Source organism: Periplaneta americana, chromosome 1 (genome assembly GCF_040183065.1).
Source record: "Periplaneta americana isolate PAMFEO1 chromosome 1, P.americana_PAMFEO1_priV1, whole genome shotgun sequence".
NCBI lineage: Eukaryota > Metazoa > Arthropoda > Insecta > Blattodea > Blattidae > Periplaneta > Periplaneta americana.
Window position 1 is genome coordinate 7,124,813 of NC_091117.1, and position 27,977 is coordinate 7,152,789.

General features: G+C 34.1%; 1 protein-coding gene across 1 annotated transcript in view; it reads left to right on the plus strand.

The window, feature by feature from the left end:
* LOC138703241 (superoxide dismutase [Cu-Zn]-like) overlaps positions 1-27,977 on the plus strand; it is a 77,828-nt gene that overhangs the window by 13,271 nt on the left and 36,580 nt on the right. The window contains exon 2 of the mRNA XM_069831000.1: positions 21,560-21,756. Coding sequence (XP_069687101.1) covers positions 21,574-21,756 — 183 coding nt within the window. The 5' untranslated portion in view covers positions 21,560-21,573. The remainder of the gene's footprint in view (positions 1-21,559; positions 21,757-27,977) is intronic.

Here is a 27,977-nt window from a genome sequence, read left to right on the forward strand (position 1 = left end):
TCAACATCTTAGGTTATTTAGCGTCTGAATGAGATGAAGGTGATAATGCCAGTGAAATGAGTCCGGGGTCCAGCACCGAAAGTTACCCAGCATTTGCTCATATTGGGTTGAGGAAAAACCCCGGAAAAAACTTCAACCAGGTAACTTGCCCCGACCGGGAATCGAACCCGGGCCACCTGGTTTCGCGGCCAGACGCGCTGATCCTAAATGTTAACACTGTTTTACTCAGTAAGTTTATCCGTACGATTCTGATTTTTACTCTCATCATTAGAGAAAGTGACAAGAAATGATTTATCCCTTTGCAGTTTTTAAATAAAATGGACGGTTTTGTAGCAAATTAAATGAAAAAATTAACACATAACGTTATTTCTTGCCATTAGGAAGCCTGGCAACCCTGCTGCAGTGGCTATAGGACGGAATGCTACTATTCGTATGCGACCCAGCGTTGCGCTGTTGCCAAACTATTCAGACATTCAGCCTAATTTTGTATTTAACCATGTACTTAATTATGAAACGTGTAACAGGTTTTCTGTTTATTTCAATGCTTTCTACTGGCCGCTTCAATATCCACAGTTACGTCACTTGCACTATGTATAGCCTACTTTAAGTTCAACCCTGGTTTTACAAAAATCATCTTATTATAATCTTCAAAGCCAGAGGAATATATTGTTCTGTTCAGCTGTATACTTACTTACAAATGGCTTTTAGAGAACCCGGAGATTCATTGTCGCCCTTCTACGGGGATCGAACACATTCCCCATCAGCAGGCAAATGCGATACCGCCTGAGTAACGCCATTGACTGTCTAAACCTTCGTCGTCATTTTTATCTTCGTCGCCATCTTTATCTTTGTCGCCATCTTCATCTTTGTCGCCATCTTTATCTTCGTCGCCATCTTTATCTTCGTCGCCATCTTTATCTTCGTCGCCATCTTTATCTTCGTCGCCATCTTTATCTTCGTTGTCATCTTTATCTTTGTCGCCATCTTTATCTTCATCGCCATCTTTATCTTCGTCGCCATCTTTATCTTCGTCGCCATCTTTATCTTCATCGCCATCTTTATCTTCATCGCCATCTTTATCTTTATCGCCATCTTTATCTTTGTCGCCATCTTTATCTTTGTCGCCATCTTCATCTTTGTCGCCATCTTTATCTTCGTCGCCATCTTCATCTTTGTCGCCATCTTTATCTTCGTCGCCATCTTCATCTTTGTCGCCATCTTTATCTTCGTCGCCATCTTCATCTTTGTCGCCATCTTTATCTTCGTCGCCATCTTCATCTTTGTCGCCATCTTTATCTTCGTCGCCATCTTCATCTTTGTCGCCATCTTTATCTTCGTTGCCATCTTCATCTTTGTCGCCATCTTTATCTTCGTCGCCATCTTCATCTTTGTCGCCATCTTTATCTTCGTCGCCATCTTTATCTTCATCGCCATCTTTATCATTGTCGCCATCTTTATCTTCGTCGCCATCTTCACCTTCACCGCCATCTTTATCTTCGTCGCCATCTTTATCTTTGTCGCCATCTTTATCTTCGTCGCAATCTTTATCTTCATCGCCATCTTTATCTTCATCGCCATCTTTATCTTCATCGCCATCTTTATCCTTGTCGCCATCTTTATCTTCATCGCCATCTTTATCTTTGTCGCCATCTTTATCTTCGTTGTCATTTTTATCTTCGTTGCCATCTCTATCTTTGTAGTCATTTTTGCATCCGTCGCCACTTCTGTCTTTGTCGCCATCTTTATCTTCGTCGCCATCTTTACCTTTGTCGCCATCTTTATCTACGTTCTCATCTTTATCTTTGTCGCCATTTTTATCTTCGTTGTCATCTTTATCTTTGTCGCCATCTTTATCTTCGTCGCCATCTTTATCTTCCTCTCGCCATCTTTATCTTCGTTGTCATCTTTATCTTTGTCGCCATCTTTATCTTCATCGCCATCTTTATCTTTGTCGCCATCTTTATCTTCATCGCCATCTTTATCTTCATCGCCATCTTTATCCTTGTCGCCATCTTTATCTTCGTCGCCATCTTTATCTTCGTCGCCATCTTTATCTTCGTCGCCATCTTTATCTTCGTCGCCATCTTTATCTTCGTCGCCATCTTTATCTTCGTCGCCATCTTTATCTTCGTTGTCGTCTTTATCTTTGTCGCCATCTTTATCTTCATCGCCATCTTTATCTTCGTCGCCATCTTTATCTTCGTCGCCATCTTTATCTTCATCGCCATCTTTATCTTCATCGCCATCTTTATCTTCATCGCCATCTTTATCTTTGTCGCCATCTTTATCTTTGTCGCCATCTTTATCTTTGTCGCCATCTTTATCTTTGTCGCCATCTTTATCTTCGTCGCCATCTTTATCTTCGTCGCCATCTTTATCTTCGTCGCCATCTTTATCTTCGTTGTCATCTTTATCTTTGTCGCCATCTTTATCTTCATCGCCATCTTTATCCTTGTCGCCATCTTTATCTTCATCGCCATCTTTATCTTCATCGCCATCTTTATCTTCATCGTCATCTTTATCTTCATCGCCATCTTTATCTTCATCGCCATCTTTATCTTCCTCGCCATCTTTATCTTCATCGCCATCTTTATCTTCATCGCCATCTTTATCTTCATCGCCATCTTTATCTTCATCGCCATCTTTATCTTCATCGCCATCTTTATCTTTGTCGCCATCTTTATCTTCGTCGCCATCTTTATCTTCGTCGCTATATGACCCTTTGAAGCAAGGACACAATCTTCGTGCCGTATTTTCCCCGATGGCTTTCTCCTCATAAACGGCACAAATGATTCTAGCGCCTAAGGATGCCTTCACTTCTTGGTTAAACACAAACAAAAGAATATTTCGAAAATATCAGTTTTTATACTTCATACTTCATTTTCTTCAGCCCACAATTAACAGAAACTTTCTTAGGAATTGAAAAAATTCAAGACGTATTCAGTAATACAATATACTGTGACATTAAAATAACAAATGCCAAACAAATTTCTTACAAGCCTTATTGCCATGGAAACAGAAATGCTACACGTCAATCTGTTATTAAGCACAAGCTTTGTAGGGTATTTTCGTCATGCTTTATTAAGTTATACTGGCCACTCATTGCATTTATAAACAGTAAGTTTCTCAATTACAGACTTTAAGAGTTTTGATGTCATCTTTCAGGTCTTCCTCCAAAATATGATGATAAAATAACAATAATTCCAAAGGGAGAGATACGATCTTTGAGTCAGAGACCTTCCGATTGCTTCCTGTGATTTTTATCTGAGGTAATCACTGGAGAAAGGCTCATATTTCACTCAGCTGGCGTGATGTGCAACAGTAATTGCATAGGAAGAAGACAGGCTGACAAATATGTTGGTAAACCTGCAGATTAAGTTGTAACCTATACATTACGTCTGGAAACATGATCTCATTATAATTACAGGTTATATTGTAACATATCTATTGTGTACAGACGTTTTTAGTAACCTAACGGGCAAAATGTTGGCGTTTTAATTGCTGGGATGTCCCACTCCATCAATAAAAACCACAATTTTGCAAATTACAGTAAGTCAAATTTATCATGTTGCATATATGCGTGAAAAGTAAAGGAAAATGCTTTCTAACATATAATAATAATAATAATAATAATGATAATAATAATAATAATAATAATAATAATAATAATCAGGGAACGGATTTATATGGACTAAAAATATATGAAATATGTAAATATATATGTAGTTATTTTTGCTAAAATATGGAATTAAATATGGATTTTTACCAAAATATGGAATTAAATATGGACTTAAAATTATAAAAAAATGACTATGTACGTTAAATATTGGTACATTTTAATCAAACTAAACAAAAAATATAATGGACGTACCTTATCTTCCAATGTAGTTTCAACAAAACACAATTTTTATTGTCTGTTACCATAACAATAGGTTACAAACATTTCTTTCAAGTGCTGAAAAGTGAATCTTCTTCTATTGTCTCTGAGGATAGATTTATACTGACTAAAAGAGCGTTCGACGTCACAAGAAGTAACTGGTACATAATTCAATTTCACAATGTCTGCTGGGGATAAGTCCAAGTTAATCTTCACTGTTGATTCACCACTCATCACAGCAACAACCTTTTGTAGTTCTTCATATCCAGGGTTTTTTGAAAGTACAGTGTCCACCTTAGCTCTTACTGCATCTGCAACTTTACCTCTACCACGATTCAGTTGTTCCACAGTACTATTTATAATTTCAAAACTTTCAGATAGTGAAAGGTGCCTATTTTGGAGACTTTTGAGCGTTTTTATGATGCATGAAAATGTATGCTGAATGTGAGCTAAGTCATTCTTCACACTTATGTCACAGGTAACTGTTTTCGCAGTATCAATTGAGACTGCATCTTCAGAGTCCAATGCAAGGAGAACATTGTTAATAGAGTCTATATGTTCGGCATAATATTCAACTGCTTCTAGCCATGTACCCCATCTAGTTAAAATTGGCTTTGGTGGCAATGGAATTTCAGGGTACATTTCTTTCAACACGTTAACTCTACTGGGAGCTTTGAGAAATACTTTTTTCACTGATGAAATCAACAAATCTACTTTAGGGAAATTGTCTCTGACCACTTCTGCCACACGATGAAATGCATGCGCCACACAAGTAAAATGAGTCAATTTAGGATATACAACAGATAATGCTTGTCCAGCTTTGACCATATAAGGGGCAGCATCGCTAATAAAGAATAACACATTATCGTACATAATACCCTTTGGCCACAGGATACCCATAGCTTCGTTGAACAGTTTAACTATAGTTTTGTTATTGCACTTTTCTAGAACATCACAATGTAAAAGAATTCGTTCAGAATATTGTTCACTTAACAAACCGATAACTACATTACCAACAAGTCTACCTTCTTTGTCGGGAGTCTCATCAATGGAAACCCAAATTGAACTATCTTTAATTTCATCTCTTATCTTCTGTATTGTCTCATCGTAGATGGATGGAGCATACGTCTTCCTAAGTGTTGACTCATCCGGGATTGTATGTTGAGTATATTTTTCAAGGAATTCCCTGAAGACCTTATTCTTTAGTTTGTAGAGAGGAATATCAGCAGAGATGAGAGAACGGCACAGGTCGATGTTAAACTCAGATCTTACATTCGATGTTGTTGGTTGTGTTAAAAACAATTGTCTCTGCTTGGAATTTAGTTGTTTGTTGGCCTGATGTTTACTAGTTGTAATGTGTTGTTGCACCAGGAACTTTTGTGTAGATGATACTGCACACTGACACAAATTACAAAATAATATTTTATTGTCAGTTGATAAACCATCTTCTTTAAATTCTGAAATGTAACTTGTTAGTTTTGATTTTAAATTGACTGAATGACGTACTTTTGGCATATTTACCGTCTTTATAGTATGATTTACAAAACTGAACCTATGTGTACTCTGACTGGCATTTAACTGTTGAGCTGCACAACTGAAGTCTGTTAAAAATTTTAAATTAAATTAATACAGTTTTGTAACTTACTTTCCCATTGTTGATAGGACTGCTAATTTTCAAATAACTCTGATGTTAAAGGGATTACTGAACATGTGTTTAAATCTCTATTGTTGAAATGTATTTTTAAAAGTTAATGGAATTTTGTTTTGTTTTATTGTTAAACCTAATATAATATGGACTGTTTTATATGAAATATGGAAAATATATGGAAATTAACGAAAATATGTACTAAACTCTAAAATATGGAAAAATATGGAAAATAAAAGTAGGATTTTTCAACCCTACACATTGTGAAACATAAAGATAATGCAAAATATAAATTATATTAGCTTTATAAGTAAATATGTATTTACATATAAATCCTTTCCCTGATAATAATAATAATAATAATAATAATAATAATAATAATAATAATAATAATAAGACTTAATAATAATAACAAAATTGGGGATCATCAGTGCGGATTTAGGCGTAATAGATAGATTATTGATCAGATTTTTTGTATTCGACAGATATTGGAGAAAAAATGGGAGTATAAGGGTACAGTACATCAGTTATTCATAGATTTCAAAAAAGCATATGACTCGGTTAAGAGACAAGTTTTATATAATATTCTTATTGAATTTGGTATTCCCAAGAAACTAGTTCCATTAATTAAAATGTGTCTCAGTGAAACTTACAGCAGAGTCCGTATAGGCCAGTTTCTATCTGATGCTTTTGCAATTCACTGCGGGCTAAAGCAGGGAGATGCACTATCACCTTTACTTTTTAACTTCGCTCTAGAATATGCCATTAGGAAAGTTCAGGATAAAAGGCAGGGTTTGGAATTGAACGGGTTACATCAGCTGCTTGTCTATGCGGATGACGTGAATATGTTAGGAGAAAATACACAAACGATTAGGGAAAACACGGAAATTTTACTGGAAGCAAGTAAAGAGATCGGTTTGGAAGTAAATCCCGAAAAGACAAAGTCTATGATTATGTCTCGTGACCAGAATATTGTACGAAATGCAAACATAAAAATTTGGAGATTTATCCTTTGAAGAGGTGGTAAAATTGAAATGTCTTGGAGCAACAGTAACAAATATAAATGACACCCGGGAGGAAATTAAACGCAGAATAAATATGGGAAATGCCTGTTATTATTCGGTTGAGAAGCTTTTATCATCCAGTCTGCTGTCAAAAAATCTGAAAGTTAGAATTTATAAAACAGTTATATTACCGGTTGTTCTGTATGGTTGTGAAACTTGGACTCTCACTTTGAGAGAGGAACAGAGGTTAAGGGTATTTGAGAATAAGGTGCTTAGGAAAATATTTGGGGCTAAGAGGGATGAAGTTACAGGAGAATGGAGAAAGTTACACAACTCAGAACTGCACGCATTGTATTCTTCACCTGACATAATTAGGAACATTAAATCCAGAAGTTTGAGATGGGCAGGGCATGTAGCACGTATGGGCGAATCCAGAAATGCATATAGAGTGTTAGTTTGGAGACCGGAGGGAAAAGGAGCTTTGGGTAGGCCGAGACGTAGGTGGGAGGATAATATTAAAATGTATTTGAGGGAGGTGGGATATGATGATAGAGACTGGATTAATCTTGCACAGGATAGGGACCGATGGCGGGCTTATGTGAGGGCGGCGATGAACATCCGGTTCCTTAAAAGGCATTTGTAAGTAATAATGACAAAATCTAGGGGCTTAAAAATAGACCATGTAAATTGCATCCACATAATTTATTTCCCAAAAATGGGTTTTGCGAAATTCAGTTATTTTATCGTGTTACGAACGATATTACAAGTTACAATTTTCTTTCAACAACTCCATGTCCCATTCAGTTTTCTCACATTTCAATGAATAATTTAGAAAAATGTGTAAAAGATTATTAGTTGTAATTATTTATTTATTTATTTACTAGAGCTTCCTCAAAGTAGTGGTAGTGATAGTAATAATTTTTTGCTTGGTTATTAAATGACGCTGTATCAACTACCGTGTCGTTTAGCGTCCATGGAATTGGTGATAGCTAGATTGTATTTGGCGAGGTGAGACCGAGGATTTGCCATAGATTACCTGACATTCGTATTACAGTTGGGGAAAACCTCGGAAAATCAACCGAGGTAATCAGCTCAAGCGGGAATCGAACCCACACCCGACCGCAACTGCGGATCAGCAGACAATCGTGCTATCGGCAGAGCTATGCCGGTGGCAGTAGTAGTAGTTTCGGTGGTGGTGGAGGTGGTGATACTGCTGAAACCATTTCTCCGCTCTCTAAACCACCCGGCGCTGGTAAATAGTCGAGCTCTTGACCTCTGGTCTAAACTGAAAGGAGTTGAAAGCATCATATCTCACTAAAGCTGTGGTAAGAACAGAGAATCCAGCGTTTACCTTTAATCCATTCTCTACGTTCCCTGTTTTTGTCCCAAAAGAGTTTCAGTACCGTTGCGATATCAGCGTTAACAGTCCTCTTTCGCTCAAAACTCGAAATCCTATACAAAAAAACCCCCTAAAGTGATAGTTGTCGATGATGACAGAAAAGAGCAACGAACGTTAGGGCTAATTAAGTAATGTATTCTTTCATGACTGAAATGAAAGTCAAACACAGAAGAATCTCTTTCATTGAAGGCCTAATTGAATCCTGTACCTCAGCCTTTATAGCGTGTCCTGTTGTAGTGGTAATGGAATTTTATGCTCCTATCTTAAAGCCATCTGAATATGAAAGCTATCGACTAGCTATCAATTTGTTTCAAGAGCTTCTGGAAATAACGTGCGAAAGAGCTGCTCCATCGCGTGACCCAACTCCGAGAAAACAAAGTTTCATATTCAACCATCTTAACGCGTCATTAGAGTCGAGAATCATTAGATATACTACGAGGTAAAGGAGAGTGGGTTATCTATATACTCACGTATTATAATAATATCGCATCCAAAACTTACATAATATTTAATTCGTCGTTCCGGACCTTTGTGAAAACATCATCCTGTAATATTAGTCGTCTTATCAAGGAATGATGTACATGAAATATAATAATTTTAGTACTAGTCTGTCTGTGTACAGCGATTTCTACTAAACTATTGGACGGATTTTGTTCATATTCAGTATCTACGAGTCAATTTATCAAGGAATGATGTACATGAAATATAATAATTTTAGTACTAGTCTGTCTGTGTACAGCGATTTCTACTAAACTATTGGACGGATTTTGTTCATATTCAGTATCTACGAGTCAATTTATCAGGGAATGATGTACATGAAATATAATAATTTTAGTACTAGTCTGTCTGTGTACAGCGATTTCTACTAAACTATTGGACGGATTTTGTTCATATTCAGTATCTACGAGTCAATTTATCAGGGAATGATGTACATGAAATATAATAATTTTAGTACTAGTCTGTCTGTGTACAGCGATTTCTACTAAACTATTGGACGGATTTTGTTCATATTCAGTATCTACGAGTCAATTTATCAGGGAATGATGTACATGAAATATAATAATTTTAGTACTAGTCTGTCTGTGTACAGCGATTTCTATTAAACTATTGGACGGATTAAACACCTTTGTCCCGACGAAATTGTTATGGACATGTGATGAATTAATCGCAATTTTTTTTTTGCGAATTATTCTGAATTCCTGCGATGACCAAGTATGTAATATCCTTGTACATTATTTATAGGAGATATTTTTAGATCTGTTGTAAAAACATTTGTTACTCGAGGATGAAATATTTAAATTCCAAGTAACTGTTTGAAATTAAAATGAAAGAATTTCGTCGGGGTCTCATAATGGCATAATAAACCTCTAGTGTACTTTTTACAAAGCTTATTTTTGTAAATAGGCAACAATATGCATACCAATGCAATCGCCTGAATATCTTCAGATACATTAATTATGTAGATTCAATGAGTCATGCAAATTTTAGAAGTCAGTACACGTTTATTTTTAATGCTAGTTTCAAAGTCATATGTTTTATGGTCTCCATAGCAACCTATCCGCAGTTGTGTAATGCATCGGTTTATGAGAGCTGGCGCAATAAACAGCTAGCGATCGGTATGCACCGCACAATTTAATATAATAACCGACAGGCAGTTGTCTATATTTCTGAGCGCCAAACTTGTTTGGAATTCTATGCATTTAACACCTGACTTTTGTTGGAATATTACTCGAGTGTGGGTGTATTTATAATAGAATTCAGTTGTCTCATTATTTGATGTTAGGAAGGTTTGCGGGGAATATAATTTCACGGAATTCAGTGGCGTATTAGAGGTGTACTTACTTACAGGTTAAAAAAAATCGGAGGTTCATTGCCGCCCTCACATAAGCCAGCCATTGGTCCCTATCCTGGGCAAGATTAATCCAATCCCTACCATCAAATCCCACCTTCCTCAAATCCATTTTAATATTATCCTCCCATCTACGTCTCAGGCTCCCGAAAGGTCTTTTTCCAACTAACACTCTATATGCATTTCTGGATTCGCTCATATGTGCTACATGCCCTGCCCATCTCAAACGTCTGGATTTAATGTTCCTAATTATGTCAGGTGAAGAATACAATGCGTGCAGTTCTGCGTTGTGTAACTTTCTCCATCCTCCTGTAACTTCATCTCTCTTAGCACCAAATTATTTTCCTGAGCACCTTATTCTCAAATACTCTTAATCTCTGTTTCTTTCTCAAAGTGAGAGTCCAAGTTTCACAACCATACAGAACAACCGGTAATATAACTGTTTTATAAATTCTAACTTTCAGATTTTTTAGAGTAGACTAGACGACAAAAGCTTCTCAACCGAATAATAACAGGCATTTCCCATATTTATTCTGCGTTTAATTTCCTCCAGAGTGTCATTTATATTTGTTACTGTTACTTCAAGGTATTTGAACTTTTCCTCCTCTTCAAAGAATAAGTTTCCAATTTTTATATTTCCATTTCGTACTATTTTCTGGTCACGAGAGACAATCATATAGGCCTACTTTGTTTTTTTTCGGGATTTACTTCCAAACCTATCTATTTACTTAGTTCAAGTAAAATTCCAGTGTTTTCCCTAATCGTTTGTGGATTTTCTCCTAACATATTCACGTCATCCGCATAGACAAGAAGCTCATGTAACCCGTTCAATTCCAAACCCTCTGTGTTATCCTGGACTTTCCTAATGGCATATTCTAGAGCAAAGTTAAAAAGTAGAGGTGATAATGCATCTCCTTGCTTTAGCCCACAGTGAATTGGAAAAAAATCTGCTTTGCGTTTCACTGAGACACATTTTAATTAATCGGACTAGTTTGTTAGGAATACCAAATTCAATAAGAATATTAGCCTATGTAAAACTTCTCTCTTAACCGAGTCATATGCCTTTTTGAAATCTATCTCTCTTAACACCAAATATTTTTCCAAGGCACCTTATTCTCTAACAAACATTTATCATGAGTGTAAATACAGTAAATGTAAACAATAAATGTAGATACTGTGTAGAACAGTAAGCGATATCGATAGACATGTTTAAGCTCATATCTTCTTAATCTGACTTTGCAGACTCCATGCTCCCTATATCTCAAAATGTCCTGTAAAGCTTTCTCTGTTAGTCTATTTCATATTTCATTCTTGCACGCTTATACTGAATCACCCTGTATAGTGTGTGTTCGATATGAGGTCGATGGTTAAATGGCTGTGTACTGTAGCCAGGACGAAGGCAGACAAATACGTCATTTAGGAGAGAAATAAATTCTAAGTTATGAAATACTTGTTTTTGAATATTTCACGTCTTTAGAATGTATACTGTATTTTCATACCCCAAATGGACTTAGCTCAATTTTGATTACAAATATGTACAAAATTGTTTTTAAAATTAAGGCTTAAGGGGACGTGGCAATTAAAGAGCTGTCTAAATTATTTTTTCAACAAAAAATTCTTTTTTTTAGAAATTCCTGATTACAAATCTAGTAGATCTAACTTTTTGTTCTAAAGTTGGCTCCCTGAAGTTACTAGATGAATGTAGCGAAGGAGAATTTTAGTAGGTATGATTTACATAAATATTTATTTTATTTTCAAATCCTTTTTTCCGTAAGTTTATTTTTCTTAGTTCAACACCAACTTTCTTATGCCAAATATTAATGAATCTGGATGAAATTTTTACTGCAAGTATTTATGAGGTAGCTGCATGTTTCTATACATTTATTTTGTGAGAAATGCTAATAGTTTATTAATATTTTTTAATGAATTATAGGGAAAATTTCACGTTCAAAATTCCATTTTTAAACTGAATAAATGAGGTATTTCATACATTGAATGCATAGAAATATTTCTCTATGTCTTTTGAATGTAACCAAAAAAAGGGAAGCTTAAAAATTGAGATGTTCTACTAAAAACTTGAAATATTTATAATAAATAAATAAATAAATAAATAAATAAATAAAATACATAAATAAATAATAAATAAAATAAATAAATAAATAAATAAATAAATAAATAAATAAATAAATAAATAAATAAATAAATAAAATATATAAATAAATAAGTAAATAAATAAATAAATAAAATATATAAATAAATAAGTAAATAAATAAATAATTAAATAAATAAAATAAATAGGTAAATAAATAAAATAAATAAATAAATAAATAAAATAAATAAATAAGTAAATAAATAAAATAAATAAATAAATGAGTAAATAAATAAGTAAATAAATAAATGAATTAAATAAATAAATAAGTAAATAAATTAGTACATAATTAAATAAATAAAATAAATAAATAAATAAGTAAATAAATAAATAAGTAAATAAATAAATAAATAAGTAAATAAATAAATAAATAAATAAATAAGTAAACAAATAAATAAATAAAGTACATAAATAAATAAAATAAATAAATAAGTAAGTAAATAAATAAAATAAATAAATAAGTAAATAAATAAATAAATAAATAAGTAAACAAATAAATAAATAAAGTACATAAATAAATAAAATAAATAAGTAAGTAAATAAATAAAATAAATAAGTAAGTAAATAAATAAAATAAATAAATAAGTAAATAAATAAAATAAATAAATGAGTAAATAAATAAGTAAATAAATAAATGAATTAAATAAATAAATAAGTAAATAAATAAATAAGTAAAATAAATAAATAAATAAATAAGTAAATAAATAAATACATAAGTAAATAAGTAAATAAATAAATAAGTAAAATAAATAAATAAGTAAATAAATGAATACATAAGTAAATAAATAAATACATAAGTAAATAAGTAAATAAATAAATAAATAAGTAAACAAATAAATAAATAAAGTACATAAATAAATAAAATAAATAAATAAGTAAATAAATAAAATAAATAAATAAGTAAGTAAATAAATAAAATAAATAAATAAGTAAATAAATAAAATAAATAAATGAGTAAATAAATAAGTAAATAAATAAATGAATTAAATAAATAAATAAGTAAATAAATAAACAAGTAAAATAAATAAATAAATACATAAGTAAATAAGTAAATAAATAAATAAGTAAAATAAATAAATAAGTAAATAAATAAATACATAAGTAAATAAATAAATACATAAGTAAATAAGTAAATAAATAAATAAATTAGGAAATAAATAAATAAGTAAATAAATAAATAAAATAAATAAATAAGTAAACACATAAATAGGTAAATAAGTAAATAAATAACTAAGTAAATAAGTAAATAATTAAGTAAATAAATAAGTAAATAAGTAAATTAATAAATCCAAAAACATTTGAGTGTTCAAAACTTCGATTTTGGTAGTGGTTTAGCCTACATAGTAAATATGTTCTCAAAATGCGGTTGAAAAGAAATATTACGAAAAAGTTGTCAGTTTTTGTGGAGTGTCTCCTTAAGTGGTTTATTTTACGATGTTGTATCAACTTTATCTAGCATCTGAATTATATGAACCGTTCAGAGCAAAAGTGGTGTAAGTAAAAATTATGTAAAATTTAGTGCAAAGTAGCAATTAATATGTCCTTCGTGCTAACCACTGACTACTAATAGTTTAAATAAATTGAATATTAATTGCTACTTTGCGCTGTATTTTACAGAATGTTTACTTTAACCCTCATTACCCATTTTTGACTTACACCACTCCTGCTCTGAATGGCTCATATGAAGGCCATAATGCCAGCGAAATGAGTCCAGGGTCCAGCACCGAAAGTTACCCAGCATTTGCTCATATTGGGTTGAGGGAAAACCACGGAAAAAACCTCAACCAGGTAACTTGCCGCGACCGGGAATCGAACCCGGGCCATCTGGTTTCGCGGCCAGACGCGCTAACCGCTACTCCACAGGTGTGGACTTGCTGTTAATGTGTTGAGCGATAGCCCCTGGAAAAAAACTTAATCAGGTAAATTGTCCTAACCAGGATTTGAACCCGGACCCCCTCGATAAACGTTCAGCCTATTCACCTAAGTATCTCATATTGCTCATAAGCAAAGTAGGAACATTCTGAAAATAGAAACTACGTTGTATCGAGAAAGTCTTGTAATTTTTTGTCTGTTGAAAGTTTAGTGTGAACAGTTAGCTCGCTGTATTGGTATGCTAATGCAGCCATTGTGTAGCAATAAGGATCCCACAGCCAATGATTAATCGATGGAAATGCCCGTGCAGAGTTTATCCACGCCGGTTATTAATAGCTTATTATTTGTCCGTGTTAAGTAACCACACACAATAATTAACAGACGACTGTCGGCTGCTGATGCCGGAGTGAATGCCTAACGGCTTTGAAGCAGTGAAAAATTACTCTAGCGGTTGAGGTCGCAGCTGGAATCCTTCGTACTTCGAGTACGGATTGATTCAACGTCACATGCAACATCACACTTCTGTTAAGTAACTTGTAACTTTATTACACTTTCATCATAATACGTAAAAGCTTTCTCGAAACATAAGATAATTGTAATTGTAATTATTTATTTAACGTTTCTTTTAAACTACAGAGGCTATTCATAGACGACAAGATGATAATTGTAATTGTAATTCTTCATTTAACGTTCCTTTTAAACTACAGAGGCTATTCATAGACGATAAGATGATAATTGTAATTGTAATTATTTATTTAACGTTTCTTTTAAACTACAGAGGCTATTCATAGACGACAAGATGATAATTGTAATTGTTTATTTAACGTTCCTCTTAAACTACAGAGGCTATTCATAGACGACAAGATGATAATTGTAATTGTAATTCCTTATTTAACGTTCCTTTTAAACAACAGATGCTTTTCATAGACGATAAGATGATAATTGTAATTGTAATTCTTTAGTTAACGTTCCTTTCAAACTACAGATGCTATTTATAGACGATAAGATGATAATTTTAATTGTAATTCTGTATTTAACGTTCCTTTTAAGCTACACAGACCATTCATAGACGATAAGATGATAATTGTAATTGTAATTGTTTATTTAACGTTCCTTTAAACTACAGAGGCTATTCATAGACGATAAGATGATAATTGTAATTGTAATTGTTTATTTAACGTTCCTTTAAACTACAGAGACTATTCATAGACGATAAGATGATAATTTTAATTGTAATTGTTTATTTAACGTTCCTTTTAAACTACAGAGGCTATTTATAGACGATAAGATGATAATTTTAATTGTAATTCTGTATTTAACGTTCCTTTTAAACTACACAGGCCATTCATAGACGATAAGATGATAATTGTAATTGTAATTCTTTATTTAACGTTCCTTTTACACTACAGAGGCTATTCATAGACGATAAGTTAATAATTATAATTGTAATTCTTTATTTAACGTTTCTTTTAAACTACAGAGGCTATTCATAGACGATAAGATGATAATTGTGATTGTAATTCTTTATTAACGTTCCTTTTAAACTACAGAGGCTATTCATAGACGATAAGATGATATTTGTAATTGTAAATCTATATTTTACGTTCCTTTTAAACTTTGGAATCTATTCGTAAATGGAAAGATTGTAATATGAATTGAAAATCTTTACTAAACGATTCTTTTAAAGTTATGGAGGTTACCTAGAAACGAACGTCGATACTCTAGGTGTGTGTTGTGGTTCACCGTAACTAACGTCACGAACGTTTGTTATTGAATCTGCAATCCTTTTGCCTCTCACCTCTAATCGACACGGATTGGAATAATGACAAATGCATGACAGAAAATGATTACCCAACTTGAGAACGTCGTACAAGAAGAAGGATTGCTCTTCCTTTCTAAAGGGGAGTCATGAGGCAGGCGAGGTGTGTCGAGGGACATTGAAGGAGAGGATCCAATGACATTTGAGTCTCAACTCTATCATTCAAGGATCCAGTACTCCTGGAACACAGTACCTTTCTATTGAATAAATATTTAAATTTTTGTCGTGAGAGACAAGAAGACAATAAGAAATTGTAATGAAAGCATCTACAGTAAGTAGTAGAGAAGCAATTTTAATACGTGCTAACATCTGCAGTGGAGTTGTGGAGTTTAGTGAGCGGTTTTTAATATGACAGAATTTGAGTGTTCCAATCACACGAAATTCAATGCAATATTTCAAGATTTTCTGCTAGTCATATATCAACAAATCAACAAAAATTTAACCCAAAATTATGTAATGTGAAAATATGATCTAACAAAACGAATACTGTATTAGTTCAGTGATATACAGGGTGAACTGTAAATAATGTCATTTTTTCTGGTGTATGATTCCTTTAGTAAAGAGAAATAAAAAAAGTAAAATAGTAGCCTATATTTTGCTGTGTTTCGAATAGTTTTCCAGTTGCATTTTAAAAGTCACGAATTGTGCGATCGTCCAACGCTGTAATCAGTACGGAATACTCAGTAGGTTGTTGTGCTGCTATGGACAATCCCTTCATCTGTAGGAAGGTCATTGCCGTGTATATTGTTTTTAAAATCGTAAAAAAATACAGATGATATTACCTTATAATGTTTGTGTTTAAATTGTGTTAGAGGACGGAAATTGAAGAGTGTTCATTTCACGTTGAAGAAAGGAACTTCGAAAATTTATAATAATCTTCACAACTTAATTTTATTTAAATGTTCAGAGAACATAGACAATAAGATCTGCTCGTTTGTGACTAAATTGAAAAAGATTAAGAAATATTTCCATGCTTCAATTTCGATTGAATGATCTAGAGAAGGAAAACCTAGTGATTGGCAAAACTTCATTTCTCATACTAGTTTATTAAACCGTGTCGGACCGTAAAGAAAACAACTATCGCAATGTTCATATTTTATATTTTGTACAATATTATAGCATTGTGAAATTTTAATTTTCCTACCAATTTTTTTCTATTGTTTTATTAAAATTAGCCTATAGCATATAGCCTATTAACCTGTTATATCCTCTAGGATACTTTGTGAATAAATTTAAGGGTTAATTCATGTTATAAAGGAAATTTTAAAACATATTAAACTCCACAGGGAAAAACAGAAAATACGATATGCTTATTTTACGTAAAACGAACGAAATGAAAAGTATGAACACAGGCAATAAGAAAAACTATATATTTTTTTTTGTTATAAAAATCAAGTTAATGATTTCAAAAACTCCCTTCGACCTACTGCAAGCACTTTCTTCAGCCAATTTAGAAATAATTCCCTCCCGCTTTGATTTTTAAGATAGTCACCGGTAATCTTACATACAAGAAAACAACTTTCTTTAAATACAGTTGTTTGTGTTATGTTTTTATCTATCGTTTACATTTTCCGTTGTCTTCGCCATCCCTCTCACAAACGCATACGCAAGCTGTAGGGTAAAGGTGCCTAATTCCGTGATACCCCTAATCCCGTGATAAAATTTCAATTGACTGCCATGGAGTTGTGGTCTCTGACTTTTAAGTTTTTGAAATACGTAACAGATGCCAGGAGATGTCTTCTTTTCAATTCTATTGACTACCCGCCTTTTGAATAAAAGCAATCGACTGCAGAAACTTTTGTTCAGCGAAAGGTGGTTGACCAGTAAGTTTTTCTTTCTCTTGTGACCGCTCTTGAAGAAACATTTTATATTTGAGGTGAGAATTAATATAGCATTATAAAAATGATATATTACTGTAGATTATAGTCAGCTGAATCAATGTGTATGATTATTTAAACATTGTGAGACAATAACAATGCTACAGGAGGTTTCCCATTTTCGGATTTATTTTCATATCTGTCCTTCCTGGCTCACTCGACCAGTGATGCCAACGCTAAATTGTGAAAATTAATGTTTATGAAAGGAAATAGTTCGTGTAATTATTAATAGAAATAAGTTATAGAAAAACATCAATTATCTATACTAATAATAAATCTGTAGCCGAAATTTTTCTCGTAATTTTCGATTTTCCAAAAATAATTGGTCCTAACATATATAATTAACCACCCTGGAACCGAAAATCACTTTTTTTTAGTTTTTGTTTGTCTGTCTGTCTGTCTGTCGGTCTGTATGTTTGTTACCTTTTCACGCGATAATGGCTGAACCGATTTCGATGAAAATTGGAATATAAATTAAGTTCGTTGTAACTTAGATTATAGGCTATATGGCATTCAAAATACTTTATTTAAAAGGGGGGTTATAAGGGGGCCTGAATTAAATAAATCGAAATATCTCGCTTATTATTGATTTTTGTGTAATATGTTACATAACAAAAGTTTCTTTAAAAATAATTTCTGATAAGTTTTATTCCCTGAATAATTTTGATAGGACTGATATTTAATGAGATAAATGAGTTTTAAAATTAAAATAACTGCCATCTAGGGCGGTGTATTGAAATAAAAAACAAATGACTTCGTCTATAAGGGGCCTTGGACACAACAATCGAAAGCTATGAAACATAGCCTACAGAGAATGTTTCTGTGTTTGTATGAAGTAATATCGGAAGCTAAATTAACCGATTAACTGCCATCTAGGGCGGTGTATTGAAATAAAAAACAAATGACTTCGTCTATAAGGGGCCTTGGACACAACAATCGAAAGCTATGAAACATAGCCTACAGACAATGTTTCTGTGTTTGTATGAAGTAATATCGGAAGCTAAATTAACCGATTTGTATAATTAATTATTATTTCATCATTGGAAAGTGTAGTTTCTCTGGATGGACATAATGCTATAATGTTATTACAGTAACTTGTGAGTGAATTGAGGACAGGTAAGATTAAAATAGCTTCTTATGCACAGAAAACTTGATAGGTTATTCTGTATATTCATTTCCTGTATTTCTTATAATAATGTTTATGAACATATTCATTTTTATCTCAGAGAATTAACGAACAACGAGAGTGTATTGATTTAGTATGCAGTAATAGTACGTTAGCTTAGCAATCCATTATTTTATAATTCAAATTTTAACTATGCTCAATTGAATCGTGTTAAAATACATAAAATACATATGCAATAAATGCAATGCAAAAACATTGGGTAATGAGCCAAGCAGATTATGTTGCGCTGTTGTAAAAGTTGTTCCTCCTGAGATTCAAGAGCTCCCACAACAAATTAAAAACTTTCTAATTCGAGTACATCCGTTATCAACACACTTTTTACATAATATAATATAAACATAATAAATCTGTAGCCAAAATTTGTCTGTTAATTTTCGCTTTTCCAAAAATAATTGGTAATAACAATTAAGAAACATGTTAAAGGAATTGTCATTGCACCAAATGAGTGTCTCTGGACCAAAATGATCGCATTTTAATTATTTGGATGCAATTTAAATTAAGTAACATATTAAACGATTTATCCTTCTATCAAACACGAATGTTCCCTGGATCAAATGTCCTATTTTAATTATGTAATTACTTTATATTTATTTCTAACGGGTGCAGCGGAGCGCACGGGTACGGCTAGTAATTATAATAAAATAATAGGGCATATATTTAACTTTATTACTGCTGTTGTTAGGAATATAAATAATGAGAAATAAATGTGTTATAATTCAATGTATTCAAATTTAATTTTATATTGAATTTAACTTTTAGTTTATTTTGTTTATAATATTAATATGTATTCCTGTAGTTACACAAGTATTTTCTATGAAATTTGTCACTTAGGCCCTTTTTCTATATTGTTATTTCTTGCTTAATCCATATTAAAACAGTATACCATGACTTTAATGTGTTTTTCTAAATATGCGTTTGTTTTCTGAGCAGTTAATGAGGATTATTTTAGTATCACGGAATTAGGATCCCTGTCACGGATTTAGGAGCCACTGTATAACAATGAACAATCATATATTATACAGGGTGTTTCAAAAATACGGGGCATAATTTCAGGTATGTATTTCCCACATGTAGACAATCAAAATAGTTCATTACAACATGTGTCCGGAAATGCTTTATTTCCGAGTTATGGCCTTCACAACATTGAAATTCACCGGAACGTTTTTCTTTCCGCAGGTCGTTGTCATTACAGAAGATGTTCAAAATGTCCACCTCCTGCTTGAATACAGACCTCACATCGATGTCTCATTGACCTGCGAACACGATCCCAAACTCCAGGAGTATTGCGTATGTCCTCAGAACATGCCACAATTCGATTCCGAAGGGATTCCAAATCAGGCACCGGAGACGAATAAACCAATGATTTTAAATGGCCCCACAAGTAGAAATCGAGAGGGTTCAGATCAGGTGAGCGTAGAGGCCAAGCAATTGGGCCACCTCTACCTATCCATCGATCACGAAACTTTCGATCCAAGTACCGGCGAGCCGTACGACTGAAGTGTGCAGGAGCGCCATCATGCAAGAAGTGAATGTATTGACGATTGATCAGTGGAGTGTCTTCTAAAACATGAGGTATAGTGTTTTCCAGGAAGTTTGTGTACGCCTGCCCCGTAAGTCTGTTTACAAGTACATGGGGTCCAACTAATCGATCACCAATGATACCGGCCCACATGTTGAGGGAGAACCGCACCTGGTGATGAGATGGAACAGTTGCACGTGGGTTTTCATACGCCCATACATGCTGTTTGTGGAAATTTGTTATGCCATCTCGTGTGAACTGTGCTTCATCTGTAAATAATACTAAGGCAGGAAAGTTCGGATTTACACCACACTGCTGCAAGAACCACTGACAGAACCTAACTCTTGCAGGGTAATCTGCTGGTGACAGGGCCTGTACACGTTGCAAATGATAAGGATACAATTGATACTCTTTCAACAGTCTCCAGACAGTCGTATGACGAACATTGACTTGCAACGCTACCCTTCGTGTGCTGATAGAAGGAGTCGTGTTCACAGCCTCCAGAATCTCCTCCTGTACTTCTGGAGTTGTAGATCTTGGTCGTCCCCTTCCCAAACCAGGAGAGTTAAATTTTCCATACTCGCACAGACGGTAATGGAGACGTACAAATGTCTTCCGATCTGGACATTGTCGCTGTGGGTACCTCTCCTGGTACAAACGACGAGCCAGCGCAGCATTGCCGTCCGCCTTACCGTACATGAAGTGCATCTCTGCCAGCTCTTGATTTGAATACATGTCGCACAGTCTAACGCCTACACAACACTGAATGTAACCTTCGCCTCGGAATGAACTGTCAGAGTGCCCTCTTAATGTCTGCTTTGACGGCAACGACCTGCGGAAAGAAAAACGTTCCGGTGAATTTCAATGTTGTGAAGGCCATAACTCGGAAATGAAGCATTTCCGGACACATGTTGTAATGAACTATTTTGATTGTCTACATGTGGGAAATACATACCTGAAATTATGCCCCATATTTTTTAAACACCCTGTATACCAAACTTCTGAAACTGTTGACACTGAATGTTGTAAAAACTGTAGCTCAAGGTCCAAATAACGTGATTTCGGTGTTATTTGAAAATTTGTAGTACAAGTTTGGCATAAATATAGTCTTTATTAAATATGTCACGGAATTAGGCAACCTTACCCTATGTCCTGTATAGTCCAAGCTCATATAATGTAACAGTTCAATACAAACTTTCTCTGATAATCATATAAGTGTCTAGTTTTGCTTTCTATGTAGCTGACGGCGTGATCTGATATTGTCTTCGTCTATCTGCTTCTGTTAACTTTACTTTGCTTCTTTTTCTCCAAATTTTTCTGTATAAGGCAACAGTTTGAAGCATTTTATTTTTGTTTGTTACAGATTGTGTTGACAAGATGGCGCTTCTCCTGGTCCTGATGGCGCTGGCGTCGTTGGCGACCGCTGCGGACGACGCCCCACCATCTAAAGACGTGGAAACCTTCGAACCCAAGGACAGGTCGCTCTTCGTCCGCAATATCCCCGGGATCAATGGCTTTAGCAGCAACATCTACGAGATACCCATGCACCCCTACCATTTCGTGAGTATGCTACCACAGTCTAATACATACAGTCGCGCAACTCATGCGTATAAAACAGTGATGTCAAAGCAAGCGCATTTTTCTGACCTTGACGTCGTGCACGGGCAGCAAGCGCTAAGTATGGAAAGAGGAAGGGTTGTGTATATGAATAAGCAGCCTGTTGGATTAAGAAAACAGTGGTGCACAAACTTCAAACGGAACGTGAAATTTTATGTCGTTATTTTTATATGGCTTCTTTCTGTTTAATATTATCTATATTGTCTGTAAAACAAAACTACTAACACTGATTTCTTAATATTGCACTTGTGTTTTAAATCTTAATAACATAATAGAGAGTTAAGAAGGAATATTCACTTAAATTCCATAGTAGTATAATATTATACTGTATTAAGTGGATGAAACACATCATTCATAAAGAAAGTGATATTCCAAAGAAAGAGATTGAGTATGACATGATAAGTTGGAATTTATATTGATGGTATCTTTAGCCTTACAAAAGTAATCAATAAACTAATCAAAACAATATTACAGTACAAAGCAAAGTTACCTAGGTACTGTATCTGTTTTAAGTGTAACTAATATTACATAACAAAACTCTTATCGCATTATGCTTTTAAGGTGATATTTGTGAGCAACTTCCTATCATCAGAATATTAAATTATTTTCTCGAAATCTGCTGAAGCTATAGAGCTGACATTTTTACAACACATGGGCACGTATCTTTTGCTTATGATGTAACAGTAGTTGCTTTGTTAATTCATTTCCTTACAAACAATTTCCATGCGAATATTTTCAAAAATTTCAATACACTATCTTCAGTAATACGTATATACGGTATATTAGATTTACGAAAACATTCTGTAAGGCTACTAAATAAATAGGCCTATACCTGAAAATTTCACTTTTCTATACGAAAAGTTGAGAAAATATTTCTTTTGAATAAAAAAAATCAAACTTGTGAAAAATGAGCATTAAAATTAAAACTTACATTCTTATAATGCACTTATACTTCTCAGGCAAATCTAAAAATCACCATGGATACAGTTTTAATAAGTTCTCTTCCCTTTATCTATTGAATCAGTGCTGGCCATCCCTGAATATAGCTCGACCAAGCGGCATATACCAGCTCTTTCGTCTGTCTCTTTCCTTTCCGCTGTAAAGCGCTCAGGCTCTCCTGGGCTCTAAAGCGCTCTTGCTCCTGTGGGCATCAATTGACATGCCTGGTATAAAATATGCCAATATTTGACAACTGACGCGACAGTAGCGCTCCAGCGGCAGGCAACCTAAATGTGTGTAGAGTACACGTGATAACACAGCAAAGAAATGATACTGTGTAGTTTATTTGATATTTGTATGCCGTACAGTAACTGTATATGGTTCTTGTTAATTTTATTTTAGAAACCTACAAGACTTTTACGTCCAGTAACGACGATGCCAAGTAAAGCAGGTGTAACCTTCCACTGAAGTTTCCACATAGTTTGTGTGCACTCAATGTTGGTTGCTTGACAGTTGTCAGCCCACTTTGAGGTCTGGGATATAAAGAGAGAAATTGGGTCGAGTCTGGTAGAGTTCCTGGGTAGTTCAGTTGGTAGAGCCTTGGCCAAAGGTCCCGGGTTCGACACTTGGCCCCGGAACAATTTTTCTCTTGAAATTATTTAAATCAGCTTCACAGGGTGCTATATCTGAAAGCTAGATTTGCAGAAATATTGTAGATCATGTTCAAAAGTAGAGAGTGTTTTGTGAGACTAAGAAACGGCATGATCAGGATTTGTCTCAAGAACGGCCCAGGAGCTGCTCTATCAGTTTTTATGATAAAGTTCTTCTTACAAGCCGAAGAGCATCAGACATTTGAATAATTCTCGTTTAAACTCTCAATGGTTTTTGCCACATCTGCAAATTTGTTTTAATGAATGACAAATACATTTTCATATGGTTTTATTGAAACAAACGATTGTGCATTTCTTATGGCAGGGAAGAAAAGGGAAAGAAATAAAAGAAAGAAAAGAAAAAGGAAAAGGGAAAAGAAAAAGGGAAGAAAAAGGAAAAAGAGGAAAAAAGGAAATAAAAAGTAAAAAGAAAAGGGAGAGAAAGAAAAGAAAAAGGGAAGAAAAAGAAAAGAAAAAGAAAGAAAAAAGAAAAACGGAAAAAAGAAAATAAAAATTGAAAAGGGAAGGAAGAAAAAGAAAAGAAAAAGATGAAAAAGAAAAGAAAAAGGGGAAAAAAGAAAAGGAAAAGAAAGAAAAAGGGAAAAAGGAAAATAAAAATTAAAAAGGGAAGGAAGAAAAAGAAATGAAAAAGATGAAAAAGAAAAGAAAAAGGAAAGAAAAAGGAAAAACGGAAAAAGGAAAATAAAAATTGAAAAGGGAAGGAAGAAAAAGAAACGAAAAAGATAAAAAGAAAAGAAAAAGAGAAAAAAGAAAAGGGAAAAGAGAAAAAGGAAAATAAAAATTAAAAAGGGAAGGAAGAAAAAGAAACGAAAAAAAGATGAAAAAGAAAACAAAAAGGGAAGAAGAAGAAGAAGAAGAAGAAGAAAAAGGAAAAAGGAAAATAAAAATTAAAAAGGGAAGGAAGACAAAGAAAAGAAAAAAGATGAGAAAGAAAAGAAAAAGGGAGGAGAAAAAAAAGAAAAAAGAAAGAAAAAAAGGAAAACGGAAAAAGGAAGATAAAAATTAAAAAGGGAAGGAAGAAAAAGAAAAGGAAAAATGAAAAAGAAAAGAAAAAGGAAAGAAAGGAAAAAAAGAAAAGAAAGGGAAAGAAAAAGAAAAAGGAAAGGAATAGGAAAAAAAGCAAAAAGGAAATAAAAAGGAAAGGAAGAAAAATAAAAGCAAAAGGAAAAAAGAAATTAAGGAAAAGGGAAGAAACAAGAAGGTATTGGAAAGCGATGAAAATAGAAAGGAAGGTAAAAGGGAAGGGAAAAGAATGAGAAAGGAAAAAGATAAAGAAAGAAAAATGTTAAGGAAAAGCAAGAAAGGAGAAAGGAAGGAAAAGCAAAGAGGAAAAAATAAGGAAAGGAAAGGTAAGATAAAATAAAAAGAGAAATGAAAGAGAGAGAAAAGGAAGTTATAAAGATAGGGAAAAGGGAAGAAAAAAGAAATGGAAAAGCAAAAAAAAATTATATGAATGAGAAAGAAAGGAAAACAGTAATGAAAAAGAGAAATGACAAGGAAAGGAAGAGAACAGCAAGAAAAACGGAAGAAATCAAACTGAAAGTAAAAAGAAGGGAACGAAAAAGGAGAGAAAAAGAAAGAAAAGAAACAGGGAAAAATAAAGAAAGAAAGGGAAAAGGAAGAAAAAATAAATGAAGAAGAGAGGAGGTAAGATATACAAGGATAAAAACGGAATGAACGATGAAGGTAAACAGAAGAGCAGCTATAAAGATATCTCGAATATGTGTGGAATTTAAAAAAAGTAAATGATTTGAAGTAATGTATCACAATTGTAGCAGCTCTAGCAGGCAGGGGGCAGAGCAAACTCGATTTCATCACAGAAGAAAAAGAACCTCACAATTAACATAAAGCTATCGTAAGGCTTAAGTAAGAAGGCCTTGTGGTCCGTTAACTGGGCTATTCTGCGCCGAGCTGTAATGAATGAGCGATTCATCCGAGTTGTCAGGATGCGATGTGGAGACCTGCGCGGAATCCTTCGCAGTGTATTAATTATAAATAATGTAACAGGCGTTAGCTCTTATTGTGTTGACAGTCGCTGTAATGAATGCACGGGGATTAAGTATTAAGTGCCTGTCGGGAGAAATTACATGTCCTGGGTACAGGGAGTGCATAAATTATCGTGACAAAGCGCCATTCTTTGCTCAGCCGTTTATAAGTAAGTTATGACTTATAATAACCATTTACAATTTCGCCTTTAAGTAAAACATAAATAATTATTGTAATAATAACATGGATTACATTTATTTCTAGTATACGGCTGCATTCATTTGTTCACAAAACAGACATGGTCTACATCGTTTATCTATGCTTTTAGTATTAATTATTTTTAAACTCTTTCCGTGATGATGACGCCATGGACACACATTTAAAAACAAATGCCCGAAGCTCCTATTCAAAATTGAAATGGGGTATTGGTCTGGTAGAGAAGGGTGCTAAGTCTTATTTTAAATTAGAAGGAAGACGCATTGAGGTTTTTTCCGGGGTTTTCCCTCAACCCAAGATGAGCAAATGCTGGGTAACTTTCGGTGCTGGACCCCGGACTCATTTCACCGGCATTATCATCTTCATCTCATTCAGACGCTAAATAACCTAAGCTGTTGATAAAGCGTCGTGAAATAACCCAATTAAAAAAAAAAGGAAGACGTTATGTTTGTGTTCTCTACTCGTAAATACAGGGTGTTTCCGAGGTGGTGTTACAAACGTTCAGGGATGATGGCGAAGGGCACATGTATCGATTTGAGATAAGGAACCCTGGTCCGGAAATGACTGAGTCGAAAGTTATAAGCAAAAATAGTTGTGTGGAAATGGAATTGTCATTTGGCACCACGTGCCCTCCTTCCCTTAACCTTTGGAACAGTCGTGGAGAAATAGTATGGGCCGGATGTCTCCTACGTGGGTACTTGCCCCGATACAATCTGTAAGCTTGTCTACTGTTCCCATTGGCTCATCCGTTTTCGAAAATCAGGTCTGCTTATTCCTCTCTCGTGTACTCCTCCATTTCACTAGGACTGATCGACTGGACACTGCAACTTGTACACATACACTGCTGTCTACAGACGTGCATATCAGGACCGACCATGTCCGTTACACATTACGCTATCTGCATTGATTTAGTGTAATTTCCTGTCCCCATCTCTCAGACAGCGCACTGAATGGAATACTGTAAGTAGACAACGTAAACAACGTCAGATGAATACAGTATGTGTAAGATGTACAGACAAATACACATAAATAAGGTGTACAGAGGAATAAAATTATTTCATTTCCACACAACTATTTTTGCTTGTAACTTTCGACTCGGTCATTTCCGGACCATGGTTCCTTATCTCAAATTGATACATGTTCCCTTCGCCATCATTCCTGAAAGTTTGTAACACCACCTCGGAAACACCCTGTATATGGGGATTGAACAGACAGCTTCAACATCTCTAGTTCAGTCTCATGTCACCATGGAAACAGCAGTGTCTGCAGTACGTTAAATGAATAAACGAAAGCCTACATCGTCATAGTGAGTTCATTTATGTAGGCAAAGTCGTATTCTAATCTGTTGGTGATTGTATGAATACAGCTTATTCAGCCCTGCGTCCATTCCAGTCGCTTCGTGCGTCTGAGCGGTGCCCACCTGTGTGGCGTTTCACAACACCGTAACAATCATTTGCATGCAACTATAGCTGCTAGCCCTGACCTTGCCCCTTACACGTGCTGTTGTGGAAGGCCGCGAGATCGTTGTGATGTGCGGCGAACAGAAGAAATCAATTCAACGCAGTATGACGTTCAGTTGCTCGCAAATTTTACATCATAATAAGTTATTATTATTATTATTATTATTATTATTATTATTATTATTATTATTATTATTATTATTATTATTATCGAAGTAAGATCAGTCTATGGGCTTGAAAAAAAACCGGATAGAATATAAGATATATCCTCCCATGGCGCAGAATAGGTTCCTTCAGCAGCTGTTCTCTTCTCGCGAACTGCAAATTTCATTTAGGAGAACAATTTACGAAACTAACAGCAATTCATATAAGCCTTGTTCATATATAATTGTGGAACATTTAAAATTAAATAATTTGAAAACAGCCAATGGCAGAACGTCTAAACTTGTTAAATAATTGCATTGTTACTGTTGTGTAAGATTTAACAGCTTCACTTTGAACGGATGAATGGATGGATGGATTTATTGATTTTATAATGGGTGCATCGATTGTTGGATGGATGGATGGATGGATCGATGAATGAATTTCTTAATTGTATAATGGGTGGGTCGATTATAGGATGGATGGATTTATCGATTATATAATGGCTGGATCGATTGTCGGATGGATGGATGGATGGATGGATGAATGAATTTATTGATTATATAATGAGTAGATCGATTGTTGGATGGATGGATGGATTTCTTGATTGTATAATGGGTGGATCGATTATCGGATGGTTGGATGGATTTATTGATTGTATAATTGGTATATCGATTGTTGGATTGATGGATGGATGGGTGGATTTCTTGATTATATAATGGCTGGATCGATTGTCAGATGGATGGATGAA